This window comes from Scyliorhinus torazame, chromosome 30 (assembly GCF_047496885.1).
Source record: "Scyliorhinus torazame isolate Kashiwa2021f chromosome 30, sScyTor2.1, whole genome shotgun sequence".
NCBI classification, from domain to species: Eukaryota; Metazoa; Chordata; class Chondrichthyes; order Carcharhiniformes; family Scyliorhinidae; genus Scyliorhinus; species Scyliorhinus torazame.
In genome coordinates, this window is record NC_092736.1 from 36,853,307 (window position 1) to 36,871,883 (window position 18,577).

General features: G+C 51.8%; 1 protein-coding gene across 1 annotated transcript in view; it reads left to right on the top strand.

The window, feature by feature from the left end:
• Positions 1–18,577, top strand: part of LOC140404494 (talin-2-like) — a 392,578-nt gene that overhangs the window by 153,106 nt on the left and 220,895 nt on the right. The window contains 4 exon segments of the mRNA XM_072493108.1: positions 2,193–2,373; positions 2,693–2,806; positions 10,106–10,214; positions 11,703–11,911. Coding sequence (XP_072349209.1) covers positions 2,193–2,373; positions 2,693–2,806; positions 10,106–10,214; positions 11,703–11,911 — 613 coding nt within the window.

Below are 18,577 nucleotides of genomic sequence, written 5' to 3' on the forward strand. Positions count from 1 at the left end.
AGGGAGACCCAGTATCCTAAGGTTCTTCCTTCGCGCTCCATTTTCAAGGGCCTCAATCCTGTCAGCACACTTTTTATGAAGTGCCTCGTGCGTTTGAGTCTTAACCGCCAGGCCCAGGACCTCGTCCTCAATACCTGATACCTTCTGCTCCATCATGCAAAGCTCAGTCTCCTGGGTCTTTAAAGTCTCTTTAAGCCCCTCAGTTGCCTGTAACATCGGGGTCATTACCTCCTTCTTCAGCAGATCCACGCACCGTCTCACCACCTCTTCCTGCTCAGGCCCCCATGTCACCTGTGGTTTCTCCGCCGCCATTTTGTTCCACTCCCTCTGACCTTCTGGTTGCAGATTCTTCGGGCTGCAGCCGCCGCCGCCGGTTTTTCCTCCGTCGTTCGGGGGGGGGCCTTCATGTTGCTATGGTATTCAGTCCTTGTCCTTGACAATTAGCACAAGCAGTGTCAAATTGTCTTGCAACTGTGCTGTTTTAATGTCACACTGACTTTGAAAATATGCATTTGCCAGAACAACGGACCTCAGTAAAAGTGAATTATGCTGTATAAATGGGTATTTAAAACTGGGGCTTAATATTTATGCTTAAACAGCTATCTTTTACCTATACTAGTTGTATTTGAAATACCTGGCTTCTACATGGTCCCAGCACGGATCCCTGTGGAACACCACTGGTCACAGTTCTCCATTTTGAGAAACTCCCTTCCACTACTACTCTCTGTCTCCTGTTGCCCAGCCAGTTCTTTATCCATCTAGCGAGTACACCCTGGACCCCATGAGCATTCACTTTCTCCATCAGCCTACCATGGAGAACCTTCTCAAATGCCTTACTGAAGTCCATGTATATGACATCTACAGCCCTCCCCTCATCAATCAACTTTATCGCTTCCTCAAAGACATGACCTTCCCTTCATAAAACCATGCTGCCTATCACTGATAAGCCCATTTTCTTCCAAATGGGAATAGATCCTATCCCTCAGTATCTTCTCCAGCAGCTTCCCTACCACTGACGTCAGGCTCACCGGTCTATAATTACCTGGATTATCCCTGCTTACCCTTCTTAAACAAGGGGACAACATTAGCAATTCTCCAGTCCTCCGGGACCTCACCCGTGCTCAAGGATGCTGCAAAGATATCTGTTAAGGCCCCAGCTATTTCCTCTCTCTCTTCCCTCAGTAACCTGGGATAGATCCCATCCGGACCTGGGGACTTGTCCACCTTAATGCCTTTTAGAATACCCAACACATCCTCCCTCCTTATGCCGACTTGACCTAGAGTAATCAAACATCTATCCCTAACCTCAACATTCGTCATGTCCCTCTCCACGGTGAATACCGATGCAAAGTACTCATTAAGAATCTCACCCATTTTCTCTGACTCCACGCATGACTTTCCTCCTTTGTCCTTAAGTGGGCCAACCCTTTCTCTAGTTACCCTCTTGCTCCTTATATATGAATAAAAGGCTTTGGGATTTTCCTCAACCCTGTTTGCTAAAGATATTTCATGACCCCTTTTAGCCCTCTTGATTCCTCGTTTCAGATTGGTCCTACATTCCCGATATTCTTCCAAAGCTTCGTCTTTCTTCAGTCGCCTAGACCTTATGTATGCTTCCTTTTTCCTCTTAGCTAGTCTCACAATTTCACCTGTCATCCATGGTTCCCTAATCTTGCCATTTCTATCCCTCATTTTCATAGGGACATGTCTGTCCTGCACTCTAATCAACCTCTCTTTAAAAACCTCCCACATATCAAATGTGGATTTACCTTCAAACAGTTGCTCCCAATCCACATTCCCTAGCTCCTGCTGAATTTTGGTATAGTTGGCCTTCCCCCAATTTAACACTCTTCCTTTAGGACCACTCGCGACTTTGTCCATGAGTATTCTAAAACTTACGGATCACTATTCCCAAAGCAATCCCCGACTGAAACTTCAACCACCTGGCCGGGATCATTCCCCAATACCAGGTCCAGTATGGCCCCTTCCCGAGTTGGTCTATTGCTATTTGCTTGAGTTTGACAATTGGCTGCCCCAATACAGGGGTAACCACACTTTGAAAATACTTAATTAGCTTTAAGATGCTTTGGAATGCCCTGAGCCGGTGAAGGGCACTGTGTGAATGATGGCAAGTTAAATGTTCCCAGTGTGCCCCCTGATGAATAACTCTGCTCTCCTGCCCCGCTTCACAGATCCACCATATTGCAACAGCAATTTAATAAGACTGGGAAGATCGAACATGCGTCTGTGGCACTGCCAGCGGTGATGAGGCCGGGTGCCGGTGGGCCAGAGAACTTTAACATGGGCACTATGCCAGCCCCACAGCAGCAGATCCTGAGCGGGCAGATGCACCGGGGCCACATGCCCCCACTGGTAGGAGTCGGAATTACATTTGTGGACAAATGCCCAATATTCACTCTTCCACCCATAAGGATTTACTTCACCGCTTGTTACTGAATCATGTTCGGGAACAAAATATTAACGGCTAAAAACAAAAAGATTGCACCGATTTCTTTTAAAACTCATTTGCTTTCAGATTTATCATTTTTTAATTAAAGAATGTGGGTATTATCAAAATATTTTCACCATCGACTCTAGCATAGATTTAAATTGATTAATATGCATCTTTTAATTTTGAACGAAATGTATGACATTATTCTAACCTGCTTTGCTAATTTACTCTGCATAACAGACGTCAGCACAGCAAGCATTAATGGGAACCATTAACTCCAGTATGCAGGCGGTCCAACAAGCTCACTCTGATCTAACTGAGATAGATAACTTGCCCCCTCTGGGGCAGGACATGGTGAGTCTGATTGCTGCTGTTTCTTCCCTCACCTTGTTGGAAATGTTCGTTGTACTCTGCAGTCTTTCGTAACAGGGGCTTTTTGTCCAGCGTTTGTTTCTCAATCAGCAGCAATTCCGTTCGTTTGCGCTGCTGACGCACATTGAGTGGTTTATAGTTCGTGGGAAAACGGGTCTTGCATACCCCCCGCCCACTTTACAAAGCCACGGCTCTCATTGGGAATGCAAACCAGATGGGGTTTCCGTAAAGGCGTCACGGTGATCGCCAACACCAGGGGGAGGTGGTGAGATTTGAATGAATAAAAATTTGGAACTGAAAACATTTGACGTTATAACCCATCTTGTTCAGTCACGTCCTTTAGGGAAGGAAATCTGCCGCCCTTACCCGGTCTGGCCTACACGTGACTCCAGACTCACAGCGATGTGCATCATTTTTTTTTTTTTTAAATGGTCGAGCAAACCACTGAGTTGGAGAATAAATGCTGCCGCAGCCAGCAGTGCCCACATCCCCTGTGCGAATAATTTGAAACGTAATGTGCCCTGGATGGGGAAGAAGCTTGGAAATCACTTTCCTGCCCTCCCCCCTCTTTGTCTTTTCCCCTGGAATTGACGGGGAGCTGTATCGTCCAGGTGCATTGGGTGAGGGTCTGGGTCTGCCTGGCAGGTTTGGCTGTGTCCTCTACCCCTTCACGTTGCCTCTCCCCACCCACACCCAGGGTTCCCCCCTCCGGTGAAATGTCCAAACCAACAGTCCATCCAGCAGCTCATCTGATGAGGATTAAAGGCTGTGATTCGATACTGGAGACTGCAGCCACTTATTTCAAAGCTTTGGGCGATGGGCTCCAACACCACAATTGACACCACATCATCAGGCCATTCGGCCAACTGCCCTGTGCTGGTGTTAATGTCCCACCTTTTCCTCACCTTTCCTTTCGAATCCATGCTTTTTGCTTCAACCACTCCCTGAAAATTGTGAATGATCCCCGCTCTCCGGGTATCACTGTTTCTCCAGAGTTCCTCCTTTGATTTTTTTCGCAATGATCTTATGTCGATGAACAAATGTCTAAATGTAACAAGAGTAGCTCACAAGTATTTGAGTGCAAGTTTGAAACCTGTCAGCTTAACGTTTGCTGACCTTTGGGGAAGAAGCTGATTTAGCGGCATTATCATTGAGTTATAAACCCAGACGCAGGTTGATGCTCTGGGGGACATGGGTTCAAAACCCACCACGGAAGCTGGTGGAATTTAAATTAAATTAATAAGTTCTGGAGTTTTGTGGTGGTATGTATTAGGGGTAATACGGTACACCACGTGTCGACAGGCTATTGGTGGAGGGGTGCCAGGTCCTGATAGGATCTGCCACCTACTGGACTCCACCCAGAAATGCCGGTATAAGAACCCAGTTTTTCCCTCCATTTCCCTCAGCAGTTGTATTCTGTAACCACGCTGCTGGGGATAAAGTTCTGCTTAATAAAGCCTTCAATTGACATTACCTCAACCTGCCTCGCGTCATATTGACGGTGCTACAATTTATTAAGCAGAATTTAAATTGAAGAAAGCGACGTGGGAACATGGAGCTCCGAATCACCCCGGAGTGCCTGCGCATCGCACCCCAAGCAGCTAACTCGGCCTCTATCTTCAAGCACTGGCTGGCACGCTTTGAGGGCTACCTCCGAACGGCCCCCGGCACACCGACTGACGAACAAAAGATGCAGGTCCTCTATTCCAGGGTGAGTCCTGATGTCTACTCCCTTATCGAGGACGAGGACGGTTTCACCGGTGCCATCGCCGCGCTGAAGGATATCTACATCCGGCCCGCCAACCAGGTTTTTGCTCGCTACTAGCTCACTACACGACGGCAATTTCCGGGGGAATCGCTGGACGAGTTTTATAACGCCCTGCAGATCCTGGGTCGAAACTGCAACTGCCCGGCGGTAACAGCGAGTGAACACACAGAGCTCCTGGTCTGCGATGCGTATGTGGCAGGTTTGGCCTCTTCCCAGATCCGCCAGAGGCTTCTGTAGAAAGAATCTCTGGGACTTACAGAAGCTCGGGCCCTGGCGGCATCCCTCGATGTGGCCTCGCGTAACGCCCGCGCCTACGCCCCCGACCGCACTACAGCCCCTTGGGCTCCGTGGACCCCCGCTGCGGTCGACTCTCCGACACCCCCCCCACCCCCGCAAACCTGCGCGGCCAAAACACCAGACCAACCGGGGGGGCCCCGCTGCTATTTTTGCAGCCAGCCGAAACACCCTCGGCAGCGCTGCCCGGCCCGCGCGGCTACCTGCAAAAGCTGCGGGAAGAAGGGCCACTACGCGACGGTGTGCAAGTCCCGCGGGGTCGCCGCTATCTCCGGGGAAGAAACGGGACCACAGACCCAGCACCCCCCAGCGATCCACATGTGACCAACGGACGCCGCCGTTTTGGACCCCGGACGCCACGAGGGACAGATGGGCGCCGCCATTTTGTCCATCCCCGACCGCGCTCGATCCGTGGATGCCGCCATCTTGGCTGAAGGACCCCGACACAGACGGCCACATACTGCCTGATTACGATGCTCAACTTCAACAACCACGTCTGGCTTCGACGACCCTCGACCAGTCACGACCCCGGACGCTCCAGACTGCAACCACTACGGTCCTAGTGAATGGCTACGAGACGCCGTGTCTTATCAACTCTGGGAGCACGGAGAGCTTCATTCATCCGGACACGGTAAGGCGCTGTTCCCTCGTAATTCGGCCAAGCACCCAGAAAATTTTCCTGGCGGCGGGATCCCACTCTGTTCAGATCACGGGGTTCTGCATCGCTAACCTAACGGTGCAGGGGAGGGAGTTCCGAAATTACCGGCTGGATGTCCTCCCCCATGTCTGTGCGCCCACACTCCTAGGGTTGGACTTCCAATGCAACCTCCAGAGTTTAACATTTAAATTTGGCGGCCCTATACCCCCACTGACTGTCTGCGGCCTCGCGACCCTCGAGGTTGAACCGCCTTCCTTGTTTGCGAACCTCACCCCGGATTGCAAACCCGTCGCCACCAGGAGCAGACGGTACAGCGCCCAGGACCGAGCATTTATCCGGTCCGAAGTCCAGAGGCTGCTGAAGGAAGGCATCATCCAGGCTAGCAACAGTCCCTGGAGAGCCCAGGTGGTAGTCGTTAAGACCGGGGAGAAACAGAGGATGGTCATCGACTATAGTCAGACCATCAACAGGTACACTCAGCTAGATGCGTACCCTCTCCCCCGCATATCCGACATGGTCAATCGGATTGCACAGTACAAGGTCTTTTCCACCGTGGACCTCAAGTCCGCCTACCACCAGCTCCCCATCCGTCCCGGTGACCGCAACTATACTGCCTTCGAAGCAGACGGGCGGTTATACCACTTTTTAAGGGTTCCATTCGGCGTCACGAACGGAGTCTCGGTCTTCCAACGAGAGATGGACCGAATGGTTGACCAGCACGGTTTACGGGCCACGTTCCCGTATCTCGACAACGTCACCATCTGCGGCCACGACCAGCAGGACCACGACGCCAACCTCCAAAAATTCCTCCAGACCGGTCACGCCCTGAACCTCACTTACAACAAAGAAAAATGCGTGTTCCGCACCGATCGTCTCACCATCCTGGGCTACGTAGTGCGTAATGGAGTGATAGGCCCCGACCCTGAACGCATGCGCCCTCTCATGGAGTTCCCTCTCCCCCACTGTGCCAAAGCCCTAAAACGTTGCCTGGGTTTCTTTTCTTATTACGCCCAGTGGGTCCCCCAGTACGCAGACAAGGCCCATGCACTAATCCAGTCCACTACTTTTCCCCTGACAACAGAGGCATGCCAGGCCTTTAGCCGCATCAAAACGGATATCGCAAAGGCCACGATGCGCGCCATCGACGAGTCCCTCCCCTTCCAGGTCGAGAGCGACGCATCGGATGTAGCTCTGGCGGCCACCCTCAACCAAGCAGGCAGACCCGTGGCCGCCTTCTCCCGAACCCGCCACGCTTCAGAAATCTGCCACTCCTCAGTGGAAAAGGAGGCACAAGCAATAGTGGAAGCTGTGCGACACTGGAGGTATTACCTGGCCGGCAGGAGATTCACTCTCCTCACTGACCAACGGTCGGTTGCCTTCATAGAACATAGAACATAGAACAATACAGCGCAGTACAGGCCCTTCGGCCCACGATGTTGCACCGAAACAAAAGCCATCTAACCTACACTATGCCATTATCATCCATATGTTTATCCAATAAACATTTAAATGCCCTCAATGTTGGCGAGTTCACTACTGTAGCAGGTAGGGCATTCCACGGCCTCACTACTCTTTGCGTAAAGAACCTTCCTCTGACCTCTGTCCTATATCTATTACCCCTCAGTTTAAAGTTATGTCCCCTCGTGCCAGCCATATCCATCCGCGGGAGAAGGCTCTCACTGTCCACCCTATCCAACCCCCTGATCATTTTGTATGCCTCTATTAAGTCTCCTCTTAACCTTCTTCTCTCCAACGAAAACAACCTCAAGTCCATCAGCCTTTCCTCATAAGATTTTCCCTCCATACCAGGCAACATCCTGGTAAATCTCCTCTGCACCCGCTCCAAAGCCTCCACGTCCTTCCTATAATGCGGTGACCAGAACTGTACGCAATACTCCAACGCCTTCATGTTCGATAATGCACAGCGGGGCAAGATCAAGAACGACAAGATCTTGCGGTGGAGGATCAAACTCTCCACCTTCAATTATGAGATCTTGTACCGTCCCGGAAAGCTGAACGAGCCGTCCGATGACCTATCGCGCGGCACAAGTGCCAATGTACAAGTGGACCGTCTACAAGCCCTCCACAAGGACCTCTGCCACCCGGGGGTCACTCGTTTCTACCACTTCCTTAAGGCCCGCAACCTCCCTTACTCCGTCGAGGACGTCCGAACAGACACCAGGAACTGCCAGATCTGCGCTGAGTGCAAACCCCACTTTTTCAGGCCAGATAGAGCGCACCTGGTTAAGGCCTCTTGACCCTTTGAACGCCTCAGTTTGGATTTCAACGGCCCCCTCCCCTCCACCAATCGCAACGCGTACTTCCTGAACGTCGTTGACGAATACTCCCGTTTCCCTTTCGCCATCCCCTGCCCCGACATGACCGCGTCCACGGTCATTAAAGCCCTCGGTACCATTTTTACCCTGTTCGGTTTCCCCGACTATATCCATAGCGACAGGGGGTCCTCCTTTATGAGTGACGAACTGCGTCAATTCCTGCTCAGCAGGGGCATAGCCTCGAGCAGGACGACCAGTTACAACTCCCGGGGGAACGGGCAGGTAGAAAGGGAGAATGGAACGGTCTGGAAGGCCGTCCTGCTGGCCCTCCGGTCTAGGAGCCTCCCAATTTCCCGCTGGCAGGAAGTCCTCCCGGATGCCCTTCACTCTATCCGGTCCCTGCTGTGCACCACCACGAATCAAACGCCTCCCGAGCGCCTCCTCCTCTTTCCTAGGAAGTCCTCCTCTGGAACGCCACTTCCGACCTGGCTAGCAGCTCCGGGACCCATTCTGCTCCGGAAACATGTGCGGGCGCACAAGTCAGATCCGTTGGTGGAACGGGTGCATCTCCTTCACGCCAACCCGCAATACGCCTATGTGGAGTACCCCGATGGGCGACAGGACACGGTCTCCCTGTGAGATCTGGCGCCCGCCGGAGATACCCACACCCCCCCCAACGCCAATCACCACCTCCTCACTCCCGCCGGTTCATCCCGCAGCCACCCCCTTCCCGGGGGGTTCGGTTCTCCTCCCAGACCCGCCCAGGAGTAAGGACACGGGACAGCGCTACGCTCCCAGAGTCGACGGGACTCGAGCCAGCGCCATCACCACCACGCCCGAGACGATCGGAAAGGACGACCAGGGCGTCCATCCGGCTCATCGAATCACTTTAACTCTCAACGTTTTCAGTTATTGTGTCTTGTTATAGTTATGGCATCATGCTGACCCTGTTTGGCCCGTTGGCCCAGTTGAAGCGATAATTTTGTGTTTAGTTTAAAGTTACGGCACAGTACAGACTCTGTAAACCCCTACCACCATGCGAACCACCATCCCGCCGGGTTTATTTTCAAAAGGGGTGAATAGTATAAGAACCCAGTTTTTCCCTCCATTTCCCTCAGCAGTTGTATTCTGTAACCACGCTGCTGGGGATAAAGTTCTGCTTAATAAAGCCTTCAATTGACATTACCTCAACCTGCCTCGCGTCATATTGACGGTGCTACAAGTTTAAAAACCAGTCTCCGCAACGATGGCCATGAAACCATTGTTGATTGCCTGGGTCACCAATATCTTTTAGGGAAGGAAATCTGCCGTCCTTACCCGGTCTGGCCTACATGTGACTCCAGACCCACAGCAATGCCCTCTGAAATGGCCCAGCCAGCCACTCAGTCATATCAGACCACTGCCAAGTCTAAAAGGAATGAGCTCCCTCCCTAGCAGCACTGGGGGTGCACCTACAGCACATGGACTGCAGCGTTTCTACAAGGCAGCTCACCACCACCTTCTCGAGGGCAATTAGGGATGGGCAATAAATGATGGCCCACCAGCGACGCCCACATCCCATGAATGAATAAAACAAAACTTGGAAAACTTTAGAATGGGGCTTCATTCCCGTTCCCTGGAAAAGAAGTCATAAAATTCCGACAGTTCAGCAGGGGGCCATTCGGTCCATCGAGCAATCACTCTACCCAGGTCCACTTCCCCGTCCACCCCGCCCTAACCCTATAACCTAACCTGCACATCCCTTGACACTAAGGGGCAATTGATCATGGCCAATTCACCTAACCTACACATCTTTGGACTGTGGGAGGAAACTCACGCAGACACAGGGAGCAAGTGTAAACTCCACAGTCACCCGAGGCCGGAATTGAACCTGGGTCCCTGGCGCTGTGAGACATCAGTGCTAACCACTGTGCCACCGTGCTCATCAGTGCAGGGTGACAGCTTCAGACCTGTTTCACCTTCTCACTCCCTGATGGCCCGCTGGGAAGATCCTGCTGACTGCACTAACTGGAGAAGTCCACGTTCCCAAACGTGTTGGATGGGATATAAAGGTGGCGTTTGTCAGTTTGAAACCCTGGAAAATATTCCGTGAGAAAGATCTGAGTGAGAGGCATCTCTGATTTGAAAGGGGCGATCTCGTAATTCACAGGGGGCTCTGTGCTTGTACTCGATATACTTCAGAATGGGTTGAAGTGGTGGATGCTTTGGGAACATTCCCTGCAGCATGGGCTATGGGAAGGAAACCATTTCCTTTCTGACATTGCTGTTCATCTCCTTTTCCTCAGGCATCCAAGGTATGGGTCCAGAACAAAGTGGACGAGTCAAAGCATGAGATTCATTCGCAGGTTGACGCGATCACTGCAGGGACTGCATCGGTTGTCAATCTCACAGCTGGTGAGTGATGGAGATTACGGGCACAGAAACTGTCTCTTCACTGGTACCTCAACCATCTCCACTCCTCCAGTGCCCCCATCCTGAACAATGCCGGCTGCTGTTTGGTGTAGTTGGAGACCAGTATTTATCTCCTCATAGCTTTGCATTGATTCGCTGCTCGTTGCTGGTTATTAACTCTCGTCGAACATTGGGGTGGGGCGCAGATATATCAGTTAGGGGGATAAAGTTCAAAACAAAACTATGAAAGCTTTATGGCAAAGTGCGATCACAAACACAGCAATATATGAAAATCGAATGTGTTTTGCAAATTCGCCTCCTTTAGAACATAGAAAATACAGCACAGAACAGGCCCTTCGGCCCACGATGTTGTGCCGAACCTTTGTCCTAGATTAATCATAGATTATCATTGAATTTACAGTGCAGAAGGAGGCCATTCGGCCCCCTGAGTCTGCACCGGCTCTTGGAAAGAGCACCCCACCCAAACTCAACACCTCCACCCAACACCAAGGGCAATTTGGACATTCAGGGCAATTTATCATTGGCCAATTCACCTAACCCGCACATCTTTGGACTGTGGGAGGAAACCGGAGCACCCGGAGGAAACCCACGCAGACACGGGGAGGACGTGCAGACTCCGCACAGACAGTGACCCAAGCTGGGAATCGAACCTGGGACCATGGAGCTGTGAAGCAATTGTGCTATCCACAATGCTACCGTGCTGCCCTTAAGAACAAATAAATCTACACTATATCATTTTCCCGTAATCCATGTACCTATCCAATAGCTGCTTGAAGGTCCCTAATGTTTCCGACTCAACTACATCCATAGGCAGTGCATTCCATGCCCCCACTACTCTCTGGGTAAAGAACCTACCTCTGATATCCCTCCTATATCTTCCACCTTTCACCTTAAATTTATGTCCCCTTGTAATGGTGTGTTCCACCCGGGGAAAAAGTCCCTGACTGTCTACTCTATCTATTCCCCTGGTCATCTTATAAACCTCTATCAAGTCGCCCCTCATCCTTCTCCGCTCTAATGACCCTGAGGATGGACACATGACGTTCTCTCAACTTTGACCTCGTGTTACTCTGAAGCTAAAGTCACGTTCTGAGTCACGTTCTGGGAGTGAGGTGAAAATCCCACCTTTACGAGCTTTCCTTTCTCCTCGCGCGTTAGTCTAACCTGCTAATTTTATCTTTGCTTCAAGTCACTGGTGAATCAGGAAGTTTGTTTTGTGCCTTTGAAAGTTACTCAGATTGTGAGCCGGGGCGGGGCAATACTTGACACACCCACTCATAACGGAGAGGGCAAATCAGCCCAGGGGACTGACGCCTTGTTTGTGCAGGCCTGGGAAGGTGTGTGTGGCCTGGAGGCAGAGGAGGAGAACGTGAGCCTGGGCGGGAGGAGGCATATCCAGTTGGAGAGGTTTGAGTGCGACCTCGAGCAGAGTGTTGAAATAGATGTGTAAAATGTCATGTTCCCCTCCAGGTGACCCTGCAGACACTGATTACACTGCTGTGGGCTGTGCCATCACCACTATTTCTTCCAACCTGACGGAAATGTCCAAGGGGGTGAAGATGCTGGCTGCCCTGATGGACGATGATGTAGGAAGTGGGCAAGACCTCCTCCGCGCGGCCAGAACATTGGCTGGTGCTGTCTCCGATCTACTGAAGGCGGTCGAGCCTTCATCGGGAGAGGTGAGCTGGGGCTGGGGAGGCAGCAGCAATGTCCCGTCTCCAATAATGAAGGAAAGTAGGCAGTTCAACACTTTTCCTCTCCTCCCATTTTGGAATATTTCTATTGATCCCGCTTCAGAACCAGAAGGTTCAGAGACCAACATCAAGTTGGAAAAGTCAAATAAAATATTGAGCCATTTGTGATTGTTACTGGCTCCTTAGAATCATAGAATCACCACAGTGCAGAAAGAGGCCTTTGGCCCATCGAGTCTGAAAAAGCACCCTAGCTAAACCCGCTCCCCCACCCTACCCTTTGGATGCTAAGGGACAATTTATCATTGGCCAATCCACCTAACCTGCACATCCTTGGACTGTGGGAGGAAACCGGAGCACCCGGAGGAAACCCATGCACACACGGGGAGGACGTACAGACTCCGCACAGACAGTGACCCAAGCTGGGAATCGAACCTGGGACCCTGGAGCTGTGAGGCAGCAATGCTGACCACGGTGTCACTGTTTGAAGATGTTATCTTCTCTGCACACTCTTTCTCAACAACCTATTTTCCCTTACCCAATATTTACCCAATCCCTGCTTTGAAAGTTCCGTTTGAATCTCCCTGTCAGGGAGCGCCTTCCAGATCGCGGCGGGGAAGAGAGGTTTTCCCCACCATGCACCCCCGCCCCATCCCAGTTACCCTCAACCTGTGCCCTCTGGTCACGCATTTCCCCCCCCCCCCCCCCCCCCCAGCCCAGTTACCCTCGACCTGTGCCCTCTGGTCACGCATTCCCCCCCCCCCCCCAGCCCAGTTACCCTCGACCTGTGCCCTCTGGTTACTGACCCCGGTGCCTTTGGAAACAGTTTGCCCGTATTTACCGTGTCAAAACCCTTCCTGACTTTCTTCAACTCTGCGAAACATTCCCTCCATCTTCTTTCCGGTTGCATTTAGTATTTGAAAGAAACATAACGCTGCTGTTTGAGATCTGAAATAGAACCTGCAAATGCTCAGCAGTTCTGTGCAGCACAGGTGGGCGAGAGAAAAACAGTTAATGTTTCACGTCGGAACTGCCCATGGAAAGGTTGGTGGCCGTGAGACGGTGGGTCCAGAGGAGGTGAACAGTCACAGCGGGATAGCAGAGAGTGAGGGAAATCTGGACAAGGTCCGATCAAAGACTACTCAAATAATCTATTTGTAGATCTGCTTCAAACTCCATTTGTTTTTTGAATGTGTTATGGGCGAGGTGTTTTCAGAACCCCAAAATGTATCATGGAGTTCAACCAACCTCTCCCTTTAATGTATTTGTTGCTTTTCCGAGCACACGGCTTGTTCCCTAGGTGTGGGATTACAATTATGGACACGTGGGTTTTTAAACACAAAACAATGTTTATTCCATGAACTCAACTTTACATCTTAAATAAACATTGAATCTCTTAACACCCCTTACTTCAAAGATAACGCTGAAAATATTACAACAGTAAATAATTCCTCACAGTGTTCCTTCAAACTTCCAAGAGACTTAACACCTTTAAACAGAATCACATCAGGTTAAAGGCTTTACTATTATGAGTTTAAATCACCCAAATGATCCAGAGATAGTCTTTCATGGTAGAGATCGCAGCAAATCCAGCTCACTGCAAAACACAGACACTCCCCAAGCTCTTTTTCTCCAAACTGAAACTTCAAAATGGCTGAACTGCTCATCCCCCACCCACTCTCTGACATCACTGTTTTCTTGAAGGTACATTGCTTAAACATCCATGTCTTAAAGGTACTCTCACATGACAAATGGAACATTGATCTCTTGACATATAAATTCTATATTTATGAATTCTTTTAAAAGTGTTTTTATTCAATTTTTAACATTTTTACATTTAAATCACATATTACAAAACAAAATAAACCCAACACAACCCCAAATCTGCCCCCCAACCAACTTCCCCACCTCTCCCCCTCCCTATCCTCCGACAGGTTGATGGTAACCAGCTCCCCGAAATGTAGTATAAATAAACCCCATCTTTTATGGAGCTCCTCACTCACCCCTTTTACAACAAATTTCACCTTTTCTAAGTACAAGAACTCCATTAAATCCCCCAGTCACACTGAGGCACAGGGGTGGAAAAGCTGACCTCCAACCCAACAGGACCCCCCTGCGAGCACTCAGCGAGGCGAAGGCAAAGAAATCTGCCTCCGCTCCCGTCTGCAACTACGGCAGGTCCCACACCCCAAATATGGTCCCCAGGGGACAGGGCTCCAAGTCTACGTGTAGGATCACCGATATGATGCTGAAACATGACCTCCAATGTTTCTCCAACTTCGGGCAGGACCAGAACACATGTACATGATTGGCTGGGCCCCTCCCACACCGCTCGCTAATGTCCTCCACCCCCTCAAACAACCGACTCATCCATGACCTGGTCAGGTGCGCCCTGTGCACCACCTTTAACTGTATCCACCCCAGCCTTGCACACGAGGTTGAGTCATTCACCTTCCGCAACCCCTCACCTTCCGCAACCCCTCACCTTCCGCAACCCCTCACCTTCCGCAACCCCTCACCTTCCGCAACCCCTCACCTTCCGCAACCCCTCACCTTCCGCAACCCCTCACCTTCCGCAACCCCTCACCTTCCGCAACCCCTCACCTTCCGCAACCCCTCACCTTCCGCAACCCCTCACCTTCCGCAACCCCTCACCTTCCGCAACCCCTCACCTTCCGCAACCCCTCACCTTCCGCAACCCCTCACCTTCCGCAACCCCTCACCTTCCGCAACCCCTCACCTTCCGCAACCCCTCACCTTCCGCAACCCCTCACCTTCCGCAACCCCTCACCTTCCGCAACCCCTCACCTTCCGCAACCCCTCACCTTCCGCAACCCCTCACCTTCCGCAACCCCTCACCTTCCGCAACCCCTCACCTTCCGCAACCCCTCACCTTCCGCAACCCCTCACCTTCCGCAACCCCTCACCTTCCGCAACCCCTCCTCCAGAGCCACCCCTACCTCCGCTCCCACTTGGCCTTCATCCTGTCCAGAGGCGCCATATCCTCCTCCAGAATCCTTGCAATCCCCCCCCCCGCGTGCTCCATCACCATCACCGATAACACCCACTCCAGCAACAAGGAGGGTGGTGTCACCAGGAAGATTGGAAAAACATTTTTAGTGAAACCCCGCATCTGCATGTACCTGAAACCTGCCCCACCCAGGACCCCGAACGTCTCCCCCACCTCCTCCAAACTGGCAAATCCCTTCCAAAAACAAGTCCTTCATCCCCATCACCTCTCTCCTCCCAACATCAAAACCTCACACCCATCCTCCCCGGCTCAAACCCAAGGGGCTGGATTCTCCGATTCTGGGGCCATGTCCCCACGCCGGAGTGGGAACGGTTACGCCAGAAAAAATGGTGCAAAACGGCCACCCATCCCCCATTTTGCTGGGGGCTAGCAGCCGAGCACCCGGCTCGAGCTGCCGATACGCCCCGGAGGAGTCGCCGGGTCCATGGCCATGCGTGCGCAAGGCGGCGGCCTGCTGCGGCCGCACCGTGCTGCATGCCGGAGGCCGCTCGCTGAGCCGGCCCGCGAAATAGCGCCTCCCCTTTGGCCGGCTCGCGTGCCCCAGACCACCCCCCACAGTGCCTCAGCCCCGAATAATCCCCCCCCCCCTCCCCAACCGCGGATCGGCCCTCCCCAGACTGGCGGTGCTGGACTGAGTCCGCAGCCGGCACGCCGAGTTCCCGACGGATGAGACCACAAGCGATCGACACCGTCGGTAACTCGGTCGATCGGGGACGGAGCATTGGGGGGCGGCCCTCGGAATGTCCTGAGGCTGTCGATAAGGCGGGCGGCGTACTCCTAGAGTACGACGCTTTGGAGGGGGCAGAGCATCACCCAATTTGGTCAGAAACGTGGATTCTCCAGCCAATCGCCGAACCTGATTTTGGCGTTGGCGACCGGAGAATCCAGCCCATGGTTCCCTCGGATCCGCAACAACTTCGACCCCGCCCCCAACCTAAAGTGGTGCTGAAATTGACTGCATACTCTCAGCGTGGCCACCACCACCGGACTTCCCGAGGGCAAACGGGAATGGTGCCGTTGCCAGCACCCGCATCTCCAACCCATTCCAAGAACCTGCCTCCATCCTCACCCACAAAGCCTCTCTGCTCCAACTCTGCACCTTCTCCGCCCAATATAGTATAACTGGCTCCGAAGGGCCAGGCCCCCTGGCTTTCGTCCTCTCTGAAGTACCACCCTCGTAATCCTTGCCACCTTGGCTGCCCACACAAACAACAAAACCAACCTATCCACCCCCATAAAAAACGATGTCGGCAAATGTTCATCTTAACCCAACCATTGATGGGACAAGCCCTTGTCCCTGCCCACCAGACACGGTGAAGTTCAACTTACGGAGCTGGGCCCAATCCCGAGCCACGTGCACTCCCAAATACCTAAAGTGGGTTGTTGCCACCCAAAATGGCAACCCCCTCCGACTACCGCCCATGGAGAAGACACCACAAAACACTCACTTTTCCCCATATTTAACTTATAGCCTGAAAAGGCCCCAAATCTCCAAAGCAGTCCCATTATATCCCCCGCTGAAGAGCCCGGGTTAGACATATACAGCAGCAAGTCATCAGCGTACAGGGACAGCCTATGCTCCACACCCCCTCACTATCCCCCTCCATTTGTCAGAGCACCTCAGCACGATGGGCAAGGGCTCTCGCCAGCGCAAACAGAAGGGGGGATATTGGGCATCCCTGTCTCGTTCCCCTGTGCAATGGAAAGTACCCGGAATTAATCACATTTGTGCGCGCACTCGACATCGGATCCTTATACTAGAATTTCACCCACACCACAAACTTAGGCCCAATCCCAAACCTCCAACACTGCAAATAAATAGCTTTTCTGCATTCAGTGCCACTGCCACCGACCCCCCCGGGTCACTGTCCGTGTGGAGTTTGCACATTCTCCCTGTGCCTGTGTGGGTCTCACCCCCACAATGTGCAGGTTAGGTTGATCAAAATGCACCTCTTTTTCAAAGAGGTCTTACAACACCAGGTTAAAGTCCAACAGGTTTGTTTCGATGTCACTAGCTTTCGGAGCACTGCTCCTTCCTCAGGTGAATGAAGAGGTATGTTCCAGAAACACATATATAGACAAATTCAAAGATGCCAAACAATGCTTGGAATGCGACCATTAGCAGGTGATTAAATCTTTACAGATCTAGAGATGGGGTAACCTTCAACCGACGTTATACACCAGATACATTGATGACATTTTTTTCCTTTGGACCCACGGCGAAGAATCACTGAAACGACTACACGATGACATTAATAAGTTCCATCCAACCATCAGACTCACCATGGACTACTCTCCAAAATCAGTTGCATTCTTGGACACACTCGTCTCCATCAAGGACGGTCACCTCAGCACTTCGCTTTACCGCAAACCCACGGATAACCTCATGATGCTCCACTTCTCCAGCTTCCACCCTAAACACATTAAAGAAGCCATCCCCTATGGACAAGCGCTCCGTATACACAGGATCTGCTCAGACGAGGAGGAGCGTAACAGACATCTACAGACGTTGAAAGATGCCCTCGTACGAACGGGATATGGCACTCGACTCATGGATCGACAGTTCCAACGCGCCACAGCGAAAAACCGCACCGACCTCCTCAGAAGACAAACATGGGACACAACCGACAGAATGCCCTTCGTCGTCCAGTACTTCCCCGGAGCGGAGAAACTACGTCATCTTCTTCACAGCCTTCAACACGTCATTGATGACGATGAACATCTTGCCAAGGTCATCCCCACACCCCCACTACTTGCCTTCAAACAACCGCGCAACCTCAAACGAACCATTGTTTGCAGCAAACTACCCAGTCTTCAGAACAGTGACCACTACACCACACAACCCTGCCATGGCAATCTCTGCAAGACGTGCCCGATCATTGACATGGATACCACTATTACACGTGCGAACACCACCCACCAGGTACGCGGTACGTACTCGTGCGACTCGGCCAACGTTGTCTACCTCATACGCTGCAGGAAAGGATGTCCCGAAGCGTGGTACATTGGCGAGGCCATGCAGACGCTGCAACAACGAATGAATGGACATCGCGCAACAATCACCAGGCAGGAATGTTCCCTTCCAGTCGGAGAACACTTCAGCAGTCAAGGGCATTCAGCCTCTGATCTCCGGGTAAGCGTTCTCCAAGGCGGCCTTCAGGACGCGCGACAACGCAGAATCGCCGAGCAGAAACTTATAGCCAAGTTCCGCACACATGAGTGCGGCCTCAACCGGGACCTGGGATTCATGTCACATTACATTCATCCCCCACCATCTGGCCTGCGAAATCCTACCAACTGTCCTGGCTTGATGTAATTCACACCTCTTTAACCTGGGGTTACCCCATCTCTGGATCTGTAAAGATTTAATCACCTGCTAATGGTCGCATTCCAAGCATTGTTTGGCATCTTTGAATTTGTCTATATATGTGTTTCTGGAACATACCTCTTCATTCACCTGAGGAAGGAGCTGCGCTCCGAAAGCTAGTGACATCGAAACAAACCTGTTGGACTTTAACCTGGTGTTGTAAGACTTCGCACTGTGCTCACCCCAGTCCAACGCCGGTATCTCCACATCATTTCCAAAGAGGGACAGGAATTGTGCAGCAACTTCTAATCTGTGA